The sequence below is a fragment of the Gadus morhua genome, chromosome 2 (genome assembly GCF_902167405.1).
Source record: "Gadus morhua chromosome 2, gadMor3.0, whole genome shotgun sequence".
In the NCBI taxonomy this organism is placed as follows: domain Eukaryota; kingdom Metazoa; phylum Chordata; class Actinopteri; order Gadiformes; family Gadidae; genus Gadus; species Gadus morhua.
In genome coordinates this window covers 79,338-100,000 of record NC_044049.1, presented here as the reverse complement: position 1 = coordinate 100,000, position 20,663 = coordinate 79,338, and the positions used below count along the sequence as shown (strand labels likewise).

At 52.9% G+C, this 20,663-nt stretch overlaps 4 protein-coding genes and 1 non-coding gene across 8 annotated transcripts in view; 4 read left to right on the top strand and 1 right to left on the bottom strand.

The window, feature by feature from the left end:
- The window catches only part of chadla (chondroadherin-like a), a 7,925-nt gene extending 6,749 nt beyond the window's left edge, over positions 1-1,176 (top strand). Inside the window, exons 10-12 of one of the 2 annotated variants that reach the window (XR_003973526.1) lie at positions 130-296; positions 612-1,026; positions 1,069-1,176. Coding sequence is in view for 1 of the 2 variants with exons in the window: in XM_030338175.1 (XP_030194035.1) it covers positions 130-296; positions 612-972 (528 nt within the window). In the remaining variant the exon portion in view is untranslated. Of the gene's footprint in view, positions 1-129; positions 297-611 lie in introns of both variants that reach the window. The other variant, XM_030338175.1, reaches the window with a different exon arrangement.
- Positions 1,177-1,620: 444 nt separating this feature from the next.
- On the top strand, positions 1,621-1,692 carry trnaq-cug (transfer RNA glutamine (anticodon CUG)). The gene has a single exon. It is a non-coding gene; the product is annotated as a tRNA-Gln (tRNA).
- Positions 1,693-2,260: 568 nt separating this feature from the next.
- Positions 2,261-4,011, top strand: rbx1 (ring-box 1, E3 ubiquitin protein ligase). The gene is made up of 5 exons (XM_030340466.1): positions 2,261-2,461; positions 3,124-3,202; positions 3,364-3,434; positions 3,519-3,604; positions 3,816-4,011. The coding sequence occupies exons 1-5, from the start codon at positions 2,384-2,386 to the stop codon at positions 3,826-3,828; spliced, it is 327 nt and encodes a 108-aa protein (XP_030196326.1). The 5' UTR covers positions 2,261-2,383; the 3' UTR covers positions 3,829-4,011.
- A 510-nt stretch (positions 4,012-4,521) lies between these two features.
- Positions 4,522-9,381, bottom strand: st13 (ST13 Hsp70 interacting protein). Of its 3 annotated transcripts, none has more exons than XM_030340438.1 (12): positions 9,213-9,381; positions 8,664-8,805; positions 8,295-8,343; positions 7,551-7,623; positions 7,359-7,432; positions 7,164-7,230; positions 6,717-6,801; positions 6,458-6,568; positions 5,898-6,117; positions 5,754-5,814; positions 5,386-5,597; positions 4,522-5,199 (listed from the first exon to the last, which is right to left on the bottom strand). In XM_030340438.1, exons 2-12 carry the CDS (start codon positions 8,771-8,773, stop codon positions 5,065-5,067), a joined length of 1,197 nt encoding a protein of 398 aa, XP_030196298.1. In that variant the 5' UTR covers positions 8,774-8,805; positions 9,213-9,381; the 3' UTR covers positions 4,522-5,064. The 3 variants fall into 3 exon arrangements, with proteins under 3 accessions (XP_030196298.1, XP_030196314.1, XP_030196305.1); XM_030340454.1 differs by having other exon boundaries at positions 5,386-5,576; XM_030340445.1 differs by having other exon boundaries at positions 8,664-8,802; positions 9,213-9,378.
- Positions 9,382-9,480: 99 nt separating this feature from the next.
- xpnpep3 (X-prolyl aminopeptidase 3, mitochondrial) lies at positions 9,481-20,158 on the top strand. Its single transcript, XM_030340424.1, has 11 exons — positions 9,481-9,795; positions 10,052-10,174; positions 11,012-11,199; positions 11,635-11,854; positions 12,931-13,115; positions 13,630-13,692; positions 13,920-14,033; positions 14,153-14,238; positions 15,810-15,993; positions 18,203-18,323; positions 19,774-20,158. Exons 1-11 carry the CDS (start codon positions 9,729-9,731, stop codon positions 19,938-19,940), a joined length of 1,518 nt encoding a protein of 505 aa, XP_030196284.1. The 5' UTR covers positions 9,481-9,728; the 3' UTR covers positions 19,941-20,158.
- The last annotated feature ends 505 nt before the right edge of the window (positions 20,159-20,663 follow it).

The window sequence follows — 20,663 nt, the reverse complement described above, 5'->3', positions numbered from 1 at the left end:
TCGGTCAGTGAGGCCGTGTTGGTCAGTGAGGCCGTGTTGGTCAGTGAGGCCGTGTGCGTGTTGGTCAGTGAGGCCGTGTTGGTCAGTGAGGCCGTGTCGGTCAGTGAGGCCGTGTGTGTGTTCCCCCAGATGTCCCGGGAGGCGCTGGTGGGCCTGGGGGCCGGTCTGGTGCTGCTGTCCCTGGGAGGGAACCAGCTGGAGGGGCTCCCGGACCTGCGGGCCCTGGAGGGCCTGGAGGAGGTGAACCTGCTCCACAACCCGCTGCGCTGCGACTGCCCCCTGCTGCCCCTCCGCAGGTGGGTCCCCCCGCCGGGCGACACCGCGGGGGCCATGACGGCTGGGGGCTCTGCTCTACGTTAACCTCTCTCTCTCCCTCCCTATCTCCCCCCTCCTCCCTCCCTCTCCCCCCTCCTCCCTGTCCCCCCTCCTCCCTCTCCCCCCTCCTCCCTGTCCTACCTCCTCCCTCTCTCCCTATCTCCTCCCTTTCTCCCCCCTCCTCCCTCTCTCCCTATCTCCCCCCTCCTCCCTCCCTCCCTATCTCCCCCCTCCCTCCCTATCTCCCCCCCCTTCTCCCTCTCTCTCCCCCCCTTCTCCCTCCCTCTCTCCCACAGGTGGATGGAGAACACGTCTCTGGCTCTGACGGCCACCTGCGGTCACCCTCCCGAGGTCAGAGGTCAACGTGTGCGACAGGTTGAGGTGTTCAAGTCCTGCGTGGAGACCAGTTCTCCTACGGACCACGCGGTCCCCAGGTCTCAAACCCTCAAGGTCCCCCCAACCCTCAAGGTCCCCACGGGGAAGACCAAGCCAGCCAAGCCCAGAGCCAAGCCTCAGAGGAAGTCCAAGACCCCCACGAAGTCCAAGACCCCCACGAAGTCCAAGACCCCCACGAAGTCCAAGACCCCCACGAAGACCGAGACCCCCACGAAGACCACGAAGAAGTCCAAGAAGACCTCGAGACCGGATCAGAGCTGACATGTGAACCCTGGGCAGTAGAGGGACACGTTGGTGGTGTGATGTGAGCCCTAGGTGTCTCCTGGGACTGGTTATGTTATCTGATGTGAGCCCTAGGTGTCTCCTGGGACTGGTTATGTTATTGCGGGCAGAGACTACATCTCGTTTGGTTTTGGAGATTGTGTTTGAGTGGGACCATCTATTTAACTGAATAAACAAACTAACTCCTCTACTCGGTGTAATGCACTCAGTGATCATAGAGAGCTATTCTCATGCCACAAATGTGGATTTATATTTGATTTTGAAAACATGGCCAAGTGAATTATAATCTGCTCAGCCTTCCCTTTAACCCTGAAAACAACCAAAACATTGCAGTCTGGCAGGGTTTAAAGCAGGGTTTACACCCGAGTCTGTCCTATGGTCGGACCGGGTTTAGAAATGCACTCGATGACCTCATGTCTCCAGCAGAGGGCAGAACTCGTTAGACACTAATGTCGTACAGTCTATGGTCCTGAGGTCTTTATAGGAAGCTTACACCCCTCTTTAGACTCTTATACATACTATGGTTATCTAGAGCTGGTTGAGATTGGTTTACAACCGAAAGTAAACATAGAATTGTATACATAAATAATAACTATTAATTTAAGGGTGCTAGGCCATCCCCACAGTGGTTCTATGGTGTAATGGTTAGCACTCTGGACTCTGAATCCAGCGATCCGAGTTCAAATCTCGGTAGAACCTGTCTTTTGTCGTTTTCAACATAGACAGTATTTCTCCACAACTCATCGTATTGACCATATCATAGCGCAGGTTTAGTTTAAAAAGCATCGTGATTTGTAATATATCCTGAATGCATCCAAATAGTTTTATGTCGACCAAATGAAACGACGGAACTGCCCCTTTAAACCTTGCAGCGCTGCTCGGTGTTGATTGATTGGGCGTTAACGGCATAGACATATATACATAGAGGCTGCGTTGGTCTTTGGACCGTACGTCGACGTCGCCACCATATTGGAGAGGCCAAGTCTGATCTGCAAACAAGTACAAGTATACACGGGAGCTGCAGTTTTCTTGATATTAAGCACAATAACGTCTACATTTCTCATCAGAATTCAATGATTCGTTTTTATGCAATGGTTTATGATGTACGTCTAACAATTTATTTTAAAAATAACCATTTTAAATGTTTATAATATGTCTTAATATGAATATAACCGCTCATCGGTGGAGAAATGTCAACGTTTTAGTGCTTTTTATCCAGAAAAGCCGAGAATCCACAGCTTACCCGTTCACTTGCATTTGTTTAAAGGGCCGGTTTGTGCCGCTCCAACATGGCGGCGCACTGACGTGCCACCGCCGCGGGTCGACGCAGCTTCTAGGATTCTACTTCTACGCTTCAGGGTCTAAAGCCGAGCGGCTCCTGATAGTCAAGATGGCGGCGGCGATGGATGTTGATACTCCCAGCGGCACCAACAGTGGCGCCAGCAAGAAGCGCTTCGAAGTGAAGAAGGTAACATTCTGACCCTTGATGAGATAAAAAAATGCTGATATCGGCCAAGAAAACCCCCGGCCTGTTGATAACGATTCCCATGTGAAAATGTATTTAGCAGATTGGATGGTGACTCGCTGAACTAGCGGTAGCTCCCAAAGCTAGCCTCCATGGGGCATGAATGTGCAGTTTGCTCCCTGAGATGAGAGTTAATGTTAAGTGATCCATGGAGTCATCACAGTGGGAACAGTCAACGTGTTTGTGTACTGGGGTCTATAGCGGATAATTCGATTATTGGAGGTATCTACCTAACTGGTGTGTAAAGTAGTGTCTCGTCCCCTGTTCGTTGGATGATAAAGGCCTCTCCTTCCTCTGAACCTAAGGCGCTTAAACTATAGGATCACATCATTACCTGGGATTGGATTTAGTCATTAGTTACTTTAGTGGTTACGGGGGGGTATTGCTTTTTAATGCCGAGATATGTACTTGTTAAAGTATCATTTGTTAGGTACCAATATACAAATATTTTAAGTTTTAATTATCTAGTGAAGTCTGTGCCCCAAGACAGTCTTTGGGGTTTCCATATCTGGTTTCAAATGTTTTCTTTTGCGACATTTCCTACGGAATACCAAAATGTTGACTTTGTATGACGTCGATGTGTTTACAACTTGTGCCCCCCGCAGTGGAACGCCGTTGCGCTCTGGGCATGGGACATCGTCGTGGATAACTGTGCCATCTGTCGGAACCACATCATGGATCTATGTGAGTTTAAAATGGCTTCAGTCTCATTCAAACCCTGACAGACATTCATATTGTGTTCATTGAAAAACTGAACTGAAAATTAGTATATTTGTTGTGCGGTTTAAATTCATGATTCATTCAAGCCAGGCAGCATTTTGATGAGTTTCTCCTCTTCCTCTCAGGCATAGAGTGCCAGGCCAATCAGGCCTCTGCAACGTCCGAGGAGTGCACCGTGGCCTGGGGGGTCTGCAACGTAAGACCACCGCCGCCTCTCTGCCCATCACAGACTCATTTCCATTAGACCGGTTCTGACGTTGTTTTCTGTTCTCTGCCACAGCATGCGTTCCACTTCCACTGTATCTCCCGCTGGCTGAAGACCAGACAGGTGTGTCCACTGGACAACAGAGAGTGGGAGTTCCAGAAGTAAGTGTATAGGACGGAAAATGGGTGGTTCATTGTTGCATTATTATATTATAGCAGGAAGTGCAGTTATGTCTCTAATAGTGTTGCAAATATGAAATATTGGGAATAAGTTCAATGCATTGAATGCCCCCTTCTATGTATTGGCTCAGTGGACTATATATAAATAGATGTATATTATGTATGACTTATCCATCTTCTTCTGTCTTCGCAGATATGGACATTAGGAAGGATTTTCGGCTTCCACTTTTGCTCTTATATTTCTCGCCTGTGCAAACATGCTGTTCATCATTTGTCTGAGATGTTGGGTCATATATTGAGTGTGGACCTGCTCATGTTAAGAATACTTCTTTTTTTATTTCAGTTCGCAATGTTGTAAATTAAAATCCCATTAAACACCGTTAAGTAAGCAGATGTGTCAATTCGTGTCCTAAATATATATGAATTGATCCAAACCTTGGGGCTTGTACCGACCTTTGAAGACAAAGCATCTTCTTAGCCCCAGGAATCTAGATCTGCGTGTCGGCTCCTTGGACGGTCATCCTCATGCCGGCTGCGCTCTGCAGATTCAGGAGCCATTAATCCGCCGCCCTAACAGCTTGAGGTTTAGATGCCTGCTTCATTACTGGGCGTATTACACGATCGACCAGGGTGAGTTCCATCAGTTCAGCTTCACAGGACTTTAAAACATTACCAATCTTGCTAGCATAGAATATCTAGATTGGTTCAGTTAATTTGTGGACAACACTGGACCTAATGGTATAATCTCTGGCTGTAGCCTTAAGTACAAGTGGAGCTAATCATTCAGGGACAGTCTAATGTAATGCAAACAGAATAAAACTGACTTGATACTCTCATATCTACTGCGTGCAGAGTTGAAGTTGACAACATTAAAAAAAAAAAAATAAGTCGACCAATGCTCATGTGACAATCAAAATTTATTGTGATTTGACTTCAGATACCAAAAAACTTTTTTGCATTGAAAGTAACAGGGAACAAGTAATACAGTAAAGGAGGCAAACCATTAGAAAATATTGAACTTGGAATAGGGAAAGAAACATTTCAGTTGACAGGAAAATAACTTTTAAAAGTGCCTGCATTGGCGTTGGCTCGGGTCTGGGTCACGCATCGGTCGTGGAAAAAACGTTCGAAATCATTGTAATGCAGGCTAAAGACAACAGGGAGGTGGGTGTGGATAGTGGATGGACATCAGACCTCTGCCCCCCCTCCCCCCACCCTGAGAACCCCACAGCTGTTAATAAGACTAGAGTCGGTAAGGTTACATTTTCCATTAGGTCTTTTCTTGGTCTGCTTTTCGCAGCACACCTTTTATAGTAGAAACATTTTTAGAGCATGCCTTCTGCAGTCCCACCGCCCTGCGTCGATGCAGCCCCCCATGTCCCTAACTGATCGGTACACAGTGGAATAAACACGTCGGCCAGCCTCCTCCCTCCCACTACTCTCTAGGTCTGAGGAGGAGCCCCGAACTTGGCGCTCAGCTTGGTGATGAGGGCCATGATCTTGGGGTTGCCCTGGTACTTTGAGATGTTGGCCGGGTTCTGGGCCACGTCCTGGAAGGCGTCCATGACGTCTTGGTCCTAGGAGACAGACAGACACAGGTTAGTGTTGGTGTTCTCCTCCAGGGTCTGATGAGGCCCATGGCAGCAGGTCTCCGAGGGAGGGAAGCCATGCTCGTTTATGGAAAAGTTGAACTACGATGAACTCCGTCTACAGCCTCTTGAGAACCGTTCCCGGGTTCAGGAGAGTGAGCCGCAGTCACTCACCTTCATGGCGTTCAGCACCTCGGGGTCGTTCAACAGATCCCCGATCCCGGGCATACCGAAGGGAGACCCACCGGCCCCACCGGCCCCTCCTGGGAAACCTCCGGCCCCTCCTGGGAAACCTCCGGCCCCTCCTGGGAAACCTCCGGCCCCTCCTGGGAAACCTCCGGCCCCTCCTGGGAAACCTCCGGCCCCTCCTGGGAAGCCGCCGGCCCCTAGAGTCAGACGTCATGGAGCTCCATTAGAGAAGGGGTGGAGGTGCTTCCACCATCTCTTATCTACTGGTAGCAATGGTTAGGCGGCTGACTCCCAGACGTTTCCGGTCGGGAGCGTCAGCGCTCCGACGTGATAAAGTGAGGCTGGAACCGTACCTGGGAACCCTGGGAATCCTCCGGCTCCTCCTCCTCCAGACGCCTGCCGGGCATCCTCCCCCTAGCAGAGACAGGACAAGATGAGGACGCGCTACCCCGGCTCCACCCCCCTGCGACACCCTCCTGTATCAAACCGCCCCTCACCTTCTGGGCGCGCTCGTGCTCCTCTTTGGCCTTCTTGATGCGCTCCTTCTTGTCCTTGATCTCCTTCTCCTCCCTCTTGCGCTCGTACTTGCGTCGGTGCTCGATGATCTTGGTGGCCTTGGGCTGCACCTCCTTCAGCAGGGCCGAGGCGTCCTCGTCGTAGTCCAGCTTGCAGGCCGTGGCCAGGTCCTTAGCCGCCTCCTCCCAGTTCCCCAGGAGCCTGGGGCAGAACACGGTCAGCACAACCCCGTCTGGGAGTCACAGCGGAACAGAACCGCATCGCAGATAGACACATCCAGTCCACTAGGAGGTCACTGAGCCCCACTAGGAGGTCACTGAGCCCCACTAGGAGGTCACTGAGCCCCACTAGGAGGTCACTGAGCCCCACTAGGAGGTCACTGAGCCCCACTAGGAGGTCACTGAGCCCCACTAGGAGGTCACTGAGCCCCACTAGGAGGTCACTGAGCCCCACTAGGAGGTCACTGAGCCCCAGTACACATCCAGTCCACTAGGGGTCAGGAGCTCGTCTCTACGAGGCGGGCGGGTCCAGATGAACCTACTTGTTGGCCTTCCCCCTCCACTTGTAGGGCTGTGCAGAGTCGGGGTTGATGGTGATGGCGCGGTCGCAGTCTCTCTTGGCGGCGTTGGGCTTCTTCATCTGGATGAAGACACTGAGGAGGAGGAGGAGAGACGCAGGTGAGAGGGGCTGCCGACTGTTTAGCTCACTAAACCAGTCAGTAAACTCACTAAACCAGTCAGTAAACTCACCTAGCTCACTAAACCAGTCATTAAACTCACTAAGCCAGTCAGTAAACTCACCTGGCCCTCTTGGCATACAGGATGGCCACGCAGGGGTTGAGCTTGATGGCGTCGGTGAAGAGCTCCAGAGCCTTCGGCAGGTCCCCTACAGGCCGCACAACAAACACACACATTACGTCCTGCTACACAACACACATTACGTCCTGCTACACAACACGCGCTATGTCCTGCTACACAACACGCGCTACGTCCTGCTACACAACACGCGCTACGTCCTGCTACACAACACGCGCTACGTCCTGCTACACAACACGCGCTACGTCCTGCTACACAACACGCGCTACGTCCTGCTACACAACACGCGCTACGTCCTGCTACACAACACACATTACGTCCTGCTACACAACACGCGCTACGTCCTGCTACACAACACGCGCTACGTCCTGCTACACAACACGCGCTACGTCCTGCTACACAACACATCCAACACAGACCAGGAGCACTCACCCTCTCCCAGGGCGTTGATGGCCTCCATCTTCTTGTCGTTGGCCTGCTCCATCATCTCCTCCGTCACCTGAGGGGTCAAACAGAGTCCGTCAGAAGGCCCGGGGGGGGCGGACTCAACCAGGGGGTGAGACGGAAGGGGTGAGACGGAAGGGGTGAGACGGGGAGTAGAGAGAGGAGCGGAGGGGGGAGGCATACCTCCAGGTTCTCGAAGTCCCCCATCTCCTGAGGCTCGTCCGTGTCGGGCTCGATCACGCCCTCGTTGTCGATCTCTGGGGGGGGGGGGGGGGGGGGGGGCAGAGCGTTTCAGGGCGGGGCTCAGCATCATGACACGCCTCAAAGTGCCTCTAGGGCTCAACTACGCCTCAATGTTGGGCCCCACGTCCGTACCTATGTCACTCTCGTCCTCGGAGATGGCCTCCTCTTGGGCGGCGGAGGACTTGGGACCGCATGGACAGCCGCCCTAAAGACACGTTAACCACAACACGGTCCACACGTTAACCACAACACGGTCCACACACACGTTAACCACAACACCGTCCACACACACGTTAACCACAACACCGTCCACACACACGTTAACCACAACACCGTCCACACACACGTTAACCACAACACCGTCCACACACGTTAACCACAACACCGTCCCCACACGTTAACCACAACACCGTCCGTCCACACACGTTAACCACAACACCGTCCATCCACACACGTTAACCACAACACCGTCCACACACACACGTTAACCACAACACCGTCCACACACACACGTTAACCACAACACCGTCCACACACACACGTTAACCACAACACCGTCCACACACGTTAACCACAACACCGTCCACACACGTTAACCACAACACCGTCCACACACGTTAACCACAACACCGTCCACACACGTTAACCACAACACCGTCCACACACGTTAACCACAACACCGTCCACACACGTTAACCACAACACCGTCCACACACGTTAACCACAACACCGTCCACACACGTTAACCACAACACCGTCCACACACGTTAACCACAACACACGTCAACCACAACACACGGTGTGAGACTGGATGCACTCAGCCCTCCCTTACACAATACAAAATTTCAAACAAATCTCTAACAGTTTTTTGTTCACCTTGCACGAACCCTCGCTCTTTCTGGGTAGAGGGATAAAGGCGCCCATTCTGAAAAGGAGAATTCCGTCAGCAATGGAGTTCTGAACATGCTTCACCAGATCTAAAATACACCAAGCAGTCAAACACTGATGATGTTCGACACTCAAACAGTTAAGTTAAACAAGATACAATGGCGACATCTTCTTTAATGCTTCCTATAATAATGAATTCCATGACCGATCGTCCATGGATCTGGTTGCGTTCTGCGCCCGCACTAACGTCCACCGATGGGCGGAACTGCGGCAGTGTCTCTCGACATAACGCAGTAAACATAACGTTGATCCGCGGACGACTTCCACCTAGTTATAAAGTTATGATGGTCAACCAACCCCTTCAGCCACGTCCTGAAGAACTCCATCTCCGGCAGGTGCAGCACCGACGAGTTGGACTGGCATAACTGCACGAAGGCCTTCAAGTCCGAGATCTTCTGTGGGTCCATTCTGCGTCCCTGGATGCAGCCCGCTGCTGCTGCTGAGAAACACACGCACACGCACACACACACACACACACACACACACGCACAGCCGTCACACGTGGGGAGTGACATACACTCAGCCGTCACACGCTAGCTCCATGTGGCTACATGTCAGAGCTAACCGGGTTCAGCCTCATTCTTCTACTGAACCGCGCGTCTGATTAAAAATCGTAATAGCTTTCTAAAAATACAAATACCATCGACACCTCGGTTAAACTATAACGAAAGTAAACAAAGATCCCAATATCGTCGGCTGGTTTCTATTTTGGAGAACATTAGGAGATGTGTGGAAGGTTCTAGAGTCTGAGGAGTCAGTGATGTCGCATTAAAGCTGCACAAGGAAATATCAGAAAGAGATGTGCGATTCGACGGTCAAAGTGATTCAAACCTGGTGGATTCTCACCTTTGTAGAGGATAACGTTGGTCGAGAGATGAGATGAATACCCGCAGAAGGTGCAGACTAGATGACGCACCGCGGTGTTCCTCTGGACCGGACGTTTATGCTGTGATTCTGTTCAGGCGTTGAGCTGCCGGACACACTGCGGGGTCCTGCGCTACGGCGACAAGTCGCCAACAATATGTGTCACTCCTGTTTCAACCAATGAGAGACGTGGTAAGATGTTTCTGGCCAATCACGGTGTGGGTGTTAAAGGGGAGGCCAGTCGTTTCACCTTTCGTCTCTCTTACATAGGACGAGCCGCTCACTGATCTTCTCAGACACTCCGGCAAGGGACTTAATTACAGTAACATTTGTTCTTGCCTCAAACCATTTGTACACTTGATATATTTCAGTGGCTCACCGTAACTACTCAATATAATGAGGTTCCTTTATTGACTTTGTCTAATGACATACTCGAAGGCCAGCTGTAGACATTGGTGGCCCACGTATGTAGGGGGTTAATAAAAAAGTCTTGCTGCAATGTTGCCTTCTCCACTCCTCGTCGCCCGATCTGTCAGGCTGCTGCCAGGCCCGAGTTGGAGGCAAGGTAATATATTCAGGGTTTGATACATGGATCACTTCATCTCCACATTACTTCTCCTCACCATTTGTCATCACAGATATTATTTCTGTGTGGTCTGTGTTTGTGTATGACCCAACGATGTGTACGTCATTGTGACCAGCAGTGACCATTGTGACCAGTGACGCTTCATAATGTCTTGGAACCTTAACAGACTTTTACTCACTCCCTGCTCCAGCGTAGTGTTGGCGAGAGTGTCCACTCTGTGTTTCACTGTGTGCAGGCTGCCTCCGGTGCGCATGCAGGAACATCTCAGTGAAACCAGGAGGTTTGAAACCCCAACAGTACCCCCCTCGTTACCTGGGCCAGCCCAGTCCCTTCACCCACCCCCACCTCCTCAAACATGGTGAGTTCAGGTACACAGCTCTCGCATTAGCAAAGTTCTTCTATGAAAGTTGGTATCATGTGATGTGTAGTCACATCATTTTACATTTTATTAAGCCACTCAGTTACGTTCTGAATACAACCCTAACCTATTTGTCGTAAGCATCTGCTTACTAACTAAATGTTCTGGAAGTCCAAGTCAAGGATGAGATTCTACAGTGCACATTTTACAGTACATTTTACATTTAGGGCATTTAGCAGACGCTTTTATCCAAAGCGACTTACAATAAGTACATTTGTAATGTATAAGAAGTGCATCAATATATCGCTGTCAGTACAGAAAGGATGTTCATAGAACCAAGTGCAAGTACCACAATCGCTAGGCTAAACAATTCCTCGTGTTACAGCAATGATGGCAGCTTCTGCAGCGTAGGAATCGTACGTCGAAGCGTACGAATACAACACAATATTGAATAAGTCGATAAAACATAGATGAATACGAACCCCAGCCTAAACAATCGGACAGAGGTTCACTCCAATGTAGTTCACACGCTACAATTAGACCGCATTGAGTCTTCTGATTGAACAAAATCCTAATTACATTAGGTAGATCAATAGATAAATCATACAGACTCCTCCCACTGCTTCAATTAGAAAAAGAATATCATTGTGTGTGTGTGTGTGTGTGTGTGTGTGTGTGTGTGTGTGTGTGTGTGTGTGTGTGTGTGTGTGTGTGTGTGTGTGTGTGTGTGTGTGCGCCTGCCTGTGTGCGCCTGCCTGTGTGCGCCTGCCTGTGTGTGTGCCTGCCTGTGTGTGTGTGTGCCTGTGTGTGTGCCTGTGTGTGCGCGTGTGTGCGTAGGGGAGGTGACCCCTGGGCTGACCCAGCTGGAGTACGAGCTGCGCCGGTTGAAGCTAGCCTCGCTGGTGGAGGCGCAGGCGGAGCGGCTGGGGCAGGCCGCGCCCTCGGACTCCCACGTGGTGGTGCTGCTGTCCCACCCCACCCGCTACATGACCAACGACATCCCCTACCCCTTCCACCAGAACCAGGTGCTGCTGGGCGGCTCCTTCATCCTCCTCCCTCTGTCTGCCCTCACTCAGTGTTCCATTCGTTCATGTGTCGTTAACAGATATGAATATTGTACATGCTTCATGTCTGTACATGTAGGACCAGTATGTGGCATATGGCTTTGGGAACAGGTTCCATGAGTAGGCTGCCATATTGGCACCCCCTATCCATTTCTCCGTGACCAACCCGTCAGAGGTTAGCTGCTCGTAGGATGGAGTTATTACGGTGACCAGCTGGACGCTGCCGTCACTGCAGCACCTCCTAGAGGCCTGGAGGCTGCGCTGTCAGCCTGGAGGCATTAAAGCAGACGTCCCAGGCCTCCGGCCGGCCCGGGAGTGTTGCAGAGGGTCGGGACGGTTGACGACATGACGGTGACGTTGTAGCGTTAACTGGAGTCGTCCACCTCTGCTCCGCAGGACTTCCTCTACCTCACGGGGGTCCTAGAGGCGGACAGCGCGCTGGTTCTGCACGGGACGGGCCGTCCGGACCAGGCCATCCTCTTCGTGCCGCGCCGGGACCCCGCGCGGGAGCTGTGGGACGGGGCGCGGTCGGGGAAGGACGGGGCGGCGGCGCTGACGGGCATCGAGAGGGTCCACTGCACCGAGGAGCTGGGCCTGGTGCTCCGGAGCCTCAAGGGTGAGGAGCCGACCCTCTAACCCCGCCTGCTCCTAGGCTAGGGCTACCGTCTAACCCCTACTGACCCCGCCTGCTCCTAGGCTAGGGCTACCGTCTAACCCCGCCTGCTGCTAGGCTAGGGCTACCGTCTAACCCCTACTGACCCCGTCTGCTCCTAGGCTAGGGCTACCATCTAACCCCGCCTGCTGCTAGGCTAGGGCTACCGTCTAACCCCGCCTGCTGCTAGGCTAGGGCTACCGTCTAACCCCGCCTGCTGCTAGGCTAGGGCTACCCTCTAACCCCGCCTGCTCCTAGGCTAGGGCTACCATCTAACCCCGCCTGCTGCTAGGCTAGGGCTACCCTCTAACCCCGCCTGCTCCTAGGCTAGGGCTACCATCTAACCCCGCCTGCTCCTAGGCTAGGGCTACCCTCTAACCCCGCCTGCTCCTAGGCTAGGGCTACCATCTAACCCCGTCTGCTCCTAGGCTAGGGCTACCATCTAACCCCGCCTGCTCCTAGGCTAGGGCTACCGTCTAACCCCTACTGACCCCGCCTGCTCCTAGGCTAGGGCTACCGTCTAACCCCGCCTGCTCCTAGGCTAGGGCTACCGTCTAACCCCTACTGACCCCGTCTGCTCCTAGGCTAGGGCTACCGTCTAACCCCTACTGACCCCGCCTGCTCCTAGGCTAGGGCTACCATCTAACCCCGCCTGCTGCTAGGCTAGGGCTACCGTCTAACCCCGCCTGCTGCTAGGGCTACCATCTAACCCCGCCTGCTGCTAGGCTAGGGCTACCGTCTAACCCCTACTGACCCCGTCTGCTCCTAGGCTAGGGCTACCGTCTAACCCCTACTGACCCCGTCTGCTCCTTAGGGCTAGGCCTACCGTCTAACCCCTACTGACCCCGTCTGCTCCTTAGGGCTAGGCCTACCGTCTAACCCCGTCTGCTCCTAGGCTAGGCCTACCGTCTAACCCCGTCTGCTCCTTAGGGATAGGGCTACTGTCTAACCCCGTCTGCTCCTAGTGAAGGGCTACTGTCTAACCCCTCCCTCTGGTTGGTTCCCCTCTCCCTCACTGTCTAACCCCCCCCCCCCCCCAGGCTCCTCTCTCTGGTACGACAGCTCCAAGCCGTCCCACCCCCAGCTCCACCAGACCCACCTGCGCCCCCTGCTGGAGGCGGGCCCCACGCCGCGCGCCGTCCGGCCCCTGACCCAGACGCTGCGGGCCCTCAAGAGCCCGGCGGAGGTGGCCCTAATGCAGGAGGCCGGTCGCATCACTGCCCAGGTACGGAGGTCTGGAGGGGGCGTTGGACCCGCCCAGAGGGGGGGTGTTGGACCCACCCAGCGGGGGGACTTAAGACATTAAGACCTCAGCTCTGGTGATTAAAGGTTGCATCAGCGATGCTAGGCCGAAACATAAAGTATCTCATTCATCTGATCTTACCTCACGCTCCGCCAGCTGCCCGCTGCTGCTGGTGGAGGCCGTCAAATAAACGAGTCTCTGTAGGCAGCCTGTGCCCCGAGATCGTACACAGAAACAAATGGTACTACCAACCAATCAAAACCAAGATAAATAATATTCCAACCAATCACAGACGGAGGAGGGGGGAGTTGTAGGGTTTTGCGCTGCGTTCATGATAGTTTTACTTGATGAACTTTCTTTGGGTTCTCGCTTCAAATACCATCAGAAGAGACGTCACCCACCATCGCCGATACAACCTTTAGGCGTCATTAGGAAGATGTGGAGGTGATGTGAGACCAGAGTGTGTCTGAGACGTCTTCATGGCTATGTTCTGCAGGCGTTCATGAAGACCATGGCCATGACACGGGGGGGGGTGGATGAAGCCCTGATCTTCGCTAAGGTAGGAACAGTTTGGTCCTGCTGGCGATTCATTGGTTTACTTGTTAAGAATCACTTGTCAAAAATACAGATTTATTTATGAAGTCAATGAATGGGTGCGATGGGTGTTCCTAAGTATGTTCTTAAGCGCTGGTGGAAGAGCTGGGAAGTGGTGAACATAGATCTTGCCACTCATGGGTCTAGATTTGCTTGGTTGAAAGACTCCTTTGACCAATCGTGTGCCTCCAGTTTGATTTTGAGAATCGCGTCCATGGGGCCAACTTCCTGGCGTACCCCCCTGTGATCGCTGGAGGGAATCGCGCCAACACCCTGCACTACATCAACAACAACCAGCTGATCAAGGTGAGGGAGGGCTGAGGCTGGGGAGGAGGCCTTGAAGGAGCTGGTGGACATCAACCTGCATCCCTTTGACCGAGATGATGAAGACTTCTCTCTCTACTTTCTCTCGTCTTTCCCCGAAGGACGGTGAGATGGTGCTCCTGGACGGAGGCTGTGAATACTTCGGCTACGTCAGCGACATCACCCGCACATGGCCCGTGAACGGCCGGTGAGTTATGGGGGAGGAGGCTTACAACTTAGAACTGTTTCCTCTGTGTGTGAGGGACTGAACATGACTGAATGGACTCACAACTTACCACGAAGAACTCTGTTTTAGTTGAACTGAATGGGCTGATCAGGGCGGATGGGAGTGAAGGGTGTGGATCATAGTGGTGGGAGTACGGTACTGTACGGTACTGTACGGTACTGTACGGTACTGTACGGTACTGTACGGTACTGTACGGTACTGTACGGTACTGTGAGGAGCCAGCTGTCCTCTGAGGAAGAATAGTTCTTACCAACACAGTTCTTCTGTACCTCCACCGGCTGCCCTCATAAAGTGAACCTCAGGGCTCCTCTCTCCTCCTCCTCTCTCCTCCTCCTCTCTCCTCCTCTTCTCTCCTCCTGCCTATCTTAACAGTGCTCCTCTCTCCTCTCTCCTCTCTCCTCTCTCCTCCTCCTCCGGTCTCTCTAAACGGTGCTCCTCTCTCCTCTCTCCTCTCTCCTCCTCCTCCGGTCTCTCTAAACGGTGCTCCTCTCTCCTCTCTCCTCTCTCCTCCGGTCTCTCTAAACGGTGCTCCTCTCTCCTCTCTCCTCTCTCCTCTCTCCTCTCTCCTCCTCTTCTCTCCTCCGGTCTCTCTAAACGGTGCTCCTCTCTCCTCTCTCCTCTCTCCTCTCTCCTCTCTCCTCCGGTCTCTCTAAACGGTGCTCCTCTCTCCTCTCTCCTCTCTCCTCTCTCCTCCTCCTCCGGTCTCTCTAAACGGTGCTCCTCTCTCCTCTCTCCTCTCTCCTCCGGTCTCTCTAAACGGTGCTCCTCTCTCCTCTCTCCTCTCTCCTCTCTCCTCCGGTCTCTCTCCTCTCTCCTCTCTCCTCTCTCCTCCGGTCTCTCTAAACAGTGCTCCTCTCTCCTCTCTCCTCTCTCCTCCGGTCTCTCTAAACAGTGCTCCTCTCTCCTCTCTCCTCTCTCCTCTCTCCTCTCTCCTCCGGTCTCTCTAAACGGTGCTCCTCTCTCCTCTCTCCTCTCTCCTCTCTCCTCCTCCTCCGGTCTCTCTAAACGGTGCTCTTCTCTCCTCTCTCCTCTCTCCTCCGGTCTCTCTAAACGGTGCTCCTCTCTCCTCTCTCCTCTCTCCTCTCTCCTCTCTCCTCCGGTCTCTCTAAACGGTGCTCCTCTCTCCTCTCTCCTCTCTCCTCCTCCTCCGGTCTCTCTAAACGGTGCTCTTCTCTCCTCTCTCCTCTCTCCTCCGGTCTCTCTAAACGGTGCTCCTCTCTCCTCTCTCCTCTCTCCTCCGGTCTCTCTAAACGGTGCTCCTCTCTCCTCTCTCCTCTCTCCTCCTCCTCCGGTCTCTCTAAACAGTGCTCCTCTCTCCTCCTCCTCCTCTCTCCTCTCTCCTCTCTCCTCTCTCCTCCTCCTCCGGTCTCTCTAAACGGTGCTCCTCTCTCCTCTCTCCTCTCTCCTCTCTCCTCTCTCCTCCGGTCTCTCTAAACGGTGCTCCTCTCTCCTCTCTCCTCTCTCCTCTCTCCTCTCTCCTCCTCCTCCGGTCTCTCTAAACGGTGCTCCCCTCTCCTCCTCGGCCCCTGAAGGTTCTCGGGCCCCCAGGCGGAGCTCTACGAGGCGGTGCTGGAGGTCCAGCTGGCCTGTCTGTCCATGTGCTCCCCCGGCGTGAGCCTGGACCACATCTACAGCTCCATGCTGTCCCTGCTGGGGGCGCAGCTGCGGCGGCTGGGCGTGGCCAAGGCCTCCGCCAGCGAGGTGGAGCTGCTGAAGGTACGGCTCCTGGGGCGCCACCTAGAGGGGGACTTATTGATCACTTATCAGAGAGGTACAGGTGAGCAGGTGGGGGAGGAGCCAGGTGGGGGAGGGGCTAGGTGGGGGAGGCGCCAGGGGTTAGTTACTCCTTAGTGTTGACCTTCTTTGCCGACCTGCTGTTTGGTTTTGTCATGTTTATAATAGTGAAATGTAGGGGTTAATTTCCCTGAAGAGGGCATTGGTTTTGGAGGGGGGTTGGAGATCTCGCCTTGGGTGCCATAATGACCAGAAACGCCACTGACATTTTCATTAATTTGAAATTAAATGATTGGATGACCTGTCTGTCTACCTACCTGTCTACCTACCTACCTGTCTCTCTACCTACCTGTCTCTCTACCTACCTGTCTCTCTACCTACCTGTCTGTCTGTCTACCTACCTGTCTCTCTACCTACCTACCTGTCTCTCTACCTACCTGTCTCTCTACCTACCTGTCTACCTACCTGTCTGTCTGTCTACCTGTCTCTCTACCCACCTGTCTCTCTACCTACCTGTCTCTCTACCTACCTGTGTCTCTACCTACCTACCTGTCTCTCTACCTACCTGTCTACCTACCTGTCTGTCTGTCTACCTACCTGTCTCTCTACCTACCTGTCTCTCTACCTACCCCGGCTGCCTCACAGTGCAGGACCGGAGCCCTCCCTGAGGCTGGCAGACCTAGTGCTAAAGCTAGCGAGCTAACCACTTATTTTGGGGAAGTCGTTTGTGAGGAAGGCCAGAAGAGAGGGAGGAGGGGGGAGGGGGGGTTTTGTTGGTTGGATACTTCAAATCGAGCTTATTCTGGATTGTTTCTCCAAATTGCCTTCTCTGGCTTTAAGTACAGATATGCTCTGCCTTGTAGCTGACGTGAGCTTGTGAAATGAAATCCAAGCCATAAACAGCCATGGTCCTGTTACCACAGTAGTCCTTCATAAAGACTGTATCTCGTGTTTATCTTTAACCCCTCACTAAGGTAGTTGTAACCTTTGGTCCATATTTCTGTGGATAAGAAATGGAGGAAATGTCCAAACACATCATGCAGCTGGTTTGTTCTGCCCTGGTTAGGTTTTGATTAGCCAATGAGCTCCAACTCCTCCATTTTGTTTTGCTCAAAAGCCTGTTGACATCGAAAGCTACAAGGCTGTGTGCATTTATTGTTCTGTCGTAAGACTTTCTGTTAGTCTTACTTTATAAATGTTTCTGTGATGCGTCTTTACGACCCATTGCCTCATACATTGCATAACCTAATGCACATGTCCTCAAGCTGAACTACCAGTTTTACTTTATGATTCCTTTTTATTTTGAAAGACAGTAACAAGACACTATATTCATTTCACAAAAAATCCCCACCCCCCCTTAAATATTGTGGTTCAGCCTACTGAAGCTACGAGTCTCAAAACAATCATGTTTTCAACTTCATGTGTTGCTTTCACCACCTAGAATGCTATTTTTATAATTGTATTACCTAAGATTCCTTTGTATGTTCATGACCATCCCTTTATGGGGGATTGACAGACTGAATGTTGTCTTTCATTCACTGCTGCTCATCGTTTCCTTGTGTTGACCTTTGATCTGCGGCCTCTGACCTATACCTACCTAGCCTGTGAGTGCTTAAGTCGGGTGTAGGGGTAGGCTGCCAATGAACTGCCCTTCTTGGAATCAGTAAAGTTGTCTGAACTGAAAATGAACCTCAAATGAACCAAACGTTTCTACTGTGATGTGGCGGAATGCTTCAGCACACCTGTTAATAAAACCAGGATGTCAAGCACACAAGCCTAGGACTCCTCTGAGACACTCCACTGATGCCATGATGTCCTGAGACCTCTTTGAAAGAAAAGCACACAGCACACGTCAATTCAAGGCAGCATTCTGTGAATGGCCCTTTAGTCACTCAGAGTGGAGTCAAGGGCCCAGAGGCCTTCAGCTGAACTCACACTGCTAGGGCCTCTAAGATCAGACTGGTTTCACCACTCGATGGTTGAAGCCCTTCATCAGTTTGAACAGTCAGTATGAGCCACTCTATACATCCCTATCATGGAGTAGTGACACCTAACCATCAGGTATCTGGAAGAGGTCTCATCGATAGGTTGGTGGTAACAGAGAGACGGTCTGATCGTCTGTGTGTGAGTCGTCTGTTGGTTTGGTGTGATATGTTTCATCAGGTCCTCTGAACCCCCCTCTCGCCCCCAGGTCGCCCGGCACTACTGCCCCCACCACGTGGGCCACTACCTGGGCATGGACGTCCACGACACCCCCGAGCTGTCCCGCTCCCGCGCCCTGCAGCCTGGGATGGCCATCACCATAGAGCCAGGTACCTGAGACCCCGCCTGCACCAACCCCCTCTGAGGCTGACGGGGGACCCCTCTGAGAGCTGACGGGGGACCCCTCTGAGAGCTGACGGGGGACCCCTCTGAGAGCTGAGAGAGAGCAGAGAGAATAACAGGAGAGTTAGAAAATAAATTATCTAAAGAAACTCCCTGCCTCCGGCTTTTAGTGGCATCTTTTGCCAAATTGATTGCTTTACATCCCGACAGAACTCAATAAATCAAATGCTCTGACCAAAAGTATAAAGAAATCTAGTATCTGGCTTCCACAGGCCTGTAATAAGCCCATCCAATCATATCATATTGCCCGAATGAAGTGATTGGCTGGCCACCATGTCTGTCTCCCTACCTGCTACCCGGGCCTACGGGTTTGGGGGAGTGGCTTTGTAGGAAGGTCTGAAGGGAGGATCCTTTCTAGATGTTGCTCCCTGGCTGGTGTCTCCACATCGCCGACCCTCGCTTTAAGGGTCATGCTCGCCTAACGCCCTCCTCCTCTCCTGCTGTAGGAGGAGCCTAACGCCCTCCTCCTCTCCTGCTGTAGGAGGAGCCTAACGCCCTCCTCCTCTCCTGCTGTAGGAGGAGCCTAACGCCCTCCTCCTCTCCTGCTGTAGGAGGAGCCTAACGCCCTCCTCCTCTCCTGCTGTAGGAGGAGCCTAACGCCCTCCTCCTCTCCTGCTGTAGGAGGAGCCTAACGCCCTCCTCCCCTCCTGCTTTAGGAGGAGCCTAACGCCCTCCTCTCCTGCTGTAGGAGGAGCCTAACGCCCTCCTCTCCTGCTGTAGGAGGAGCCTAACGCCCTCCTCTCCTGCTGTAGGAGGAGCCAACGCCCTCCTCTCCTGCTGTAGGAGGAGCCTAACGCCCTCCTCTCCTGCTGTAGGAGGAGCCAACGCCCTCCTCTCCTGCTGTAGGAGGAGCCTAACGCCCTCCTCTCCTGCTGTAGGAGGAGCCTAACGCCCTCCTCTCCTGCTGTAGGAGGAGCCTAACGCCCTCCTCTCCTGCTGTAGGAGGAGCCTAACGCCCTCCCCTCCTGCTGTAGGAGGAGCCTAACGCCCTCCCCTCCTGCTGTAGGAGGAGCCTAACGCCCTCCTCCCCTCCTGCTGTAGGAGGAGCCTAACGCCCTCCTCCTCTCCTGCTGTAGGAGGAGCCTAACGCCCTCCTCCTCTCCTGCTGTAGGAGGAGCCTAACGCCCTCCTCTCCTGCTGTAGGAGGAGCCTAACGCCCTCCTCTCCTGCTGTAGGAGGAGCCTAACGCCCTCCTCTCCTGCTGTAGGAGGAGCCTAACGCCCTCCCCTCCTGCTGTAGGAGGAGCCTAACGCCCTCCTCCTCTCCTGCTGTAGGAGGAGCCTAACGCCCTCCTCCTCTCCTGCTGTAGGAGGAGCCTAACGCCCTCCCCTCCTGCTGTAGGAGGAGCCTAACGCCCCTCTCCTCTCTCCCCCCCAGGTCTGTACATCGCCGAGGACGACCGCCGGGCCCCCGAGCGGTTCCGCGGGCTGGGGGTCCGCATCGAGGACGACGTGGTGGTCCGGGACACGGGGGGGCCCCTCATCCTCTCCGCCGACGCCCCCAAGACCCTGGCGGACGTGGAGAGGGCCTGCGCCCAGCGCTAGGGGGGCCGTGGGGTCCCGGGGCCCCCCACCAGAGCGCACGTTGTCTCTAAAGTGTGTTCCGACGAAGTCTTCACGTGCTTGTGTTGGTGTTTGTTTTCTTTGGGGCGCAGAGAAAAACGCACTGAAGTGTCCACGTCTGGAACTCAAAGTATATTTTATGGGAAATCCGATTATTTAAATTTTACATTAAATGAAACAGGTTTGTTAAACCTCATGGAGTGGTGTCTCCAGGGGGAGATGGTGTTGTTAATTTGCTTGAATACAAAATGACGGGTAACATTGTTGTGATGATGGGGATGAAGAGCTGGTCCTAAAGTTGAAGCCACCAGTATTATCTCAGCCCTACACTGGCCTCGACACCATATCCGCTACGAAGTCTACCTCCCTCGTTGAAAGGCGGTTTGGTATCAAATTCTATGAAACTTATCAAATGAAATGCCGTGATTGTGCCCATCGTGTCTACCCTTGCGTAGTCTCGTGTTTAGCCCGTGTGGCTCACCAAAGTGGCATTGATTGAACTAAATCGCAGTTTTAATATAAATGTATCCCACTGTTTCGTGGCGTCCTAAAAATAATTGATCAATCCGTGGGACGTAAAACGGACCATTAAGCGCAAATAATGAACAACGGTAATATAGTGGTGCTATTTATTCTTTTTTTTGTTATATTAAAATGACAAGTGTAAACCATTCGATTTCAGCAAACGAAGCCTTTAATGTTCAG

Bases quoted from the DNA above. Each gene is read 5' to 3' on its own strand.
- rbx1 (XM_030340466.1), top strand. From the start codon at position 2,384: ATGGCGGCGGCGATGGATGTTGATACTCCCAGCGGCACCAACAGTGGC. The intron at 3,203-3,363 runs GTGAGTTTAAAA...TCTTCCTCTCAG, and splicing joins GAACCACATCATGGATCTAT to GCATAGAGTGCCAGGCCAAT. The intron at 3,435-3,518 runs GTAAGACCACCG...TCTCTGCCACAG, and splicing joins TGGCCTGGGGGGTCTGCAAC to CATGCGTTCCACTTCCACTG.
- st13 (XM_030340438.1), bottom strand. From the start codon at position 8,773: ATGGACCCACAGAAGATCTCGGACTTGAAGGCCTTCGTGCAGTTATGC. The intron at 7,231-7,358 runs GTATGCCTCCCC...TTGACCCCTCAG, and splicing joins GGGACTTCGAGAACCTGGAG to GTGACGGAGGAGATGATGGA. The intron at 5,200-5,385 runs GTGAGTGACTGC...TCTGTCTCCTAG, and splicing joins AGGTGCTGAACGCCATGAAG to GACCAAGACGTCATGGACGC.
- xpnpep3 (XM_030340424.1), top strand. From the start codon at position 9,729: ATGTTGCCTTCTCCACTCCTCGTCGCCCGATCTGTCAGGCTGCTGCCA. The intron at 9,796-10,051 runs GTAATATATTCA...CACTGTGTGCAG, and splicing joins AGGCCCGAGTTGGAGGCAAG to GCTGCCTCCGGTGCGCATGC. The intron at 13,116-13,629 runs GTACGGAGGTCT...TATGTTCTGCAG, and splicing joins CCGGTCGCATCACTGCCCAG to GCGTTCATGAAGACCATGGC.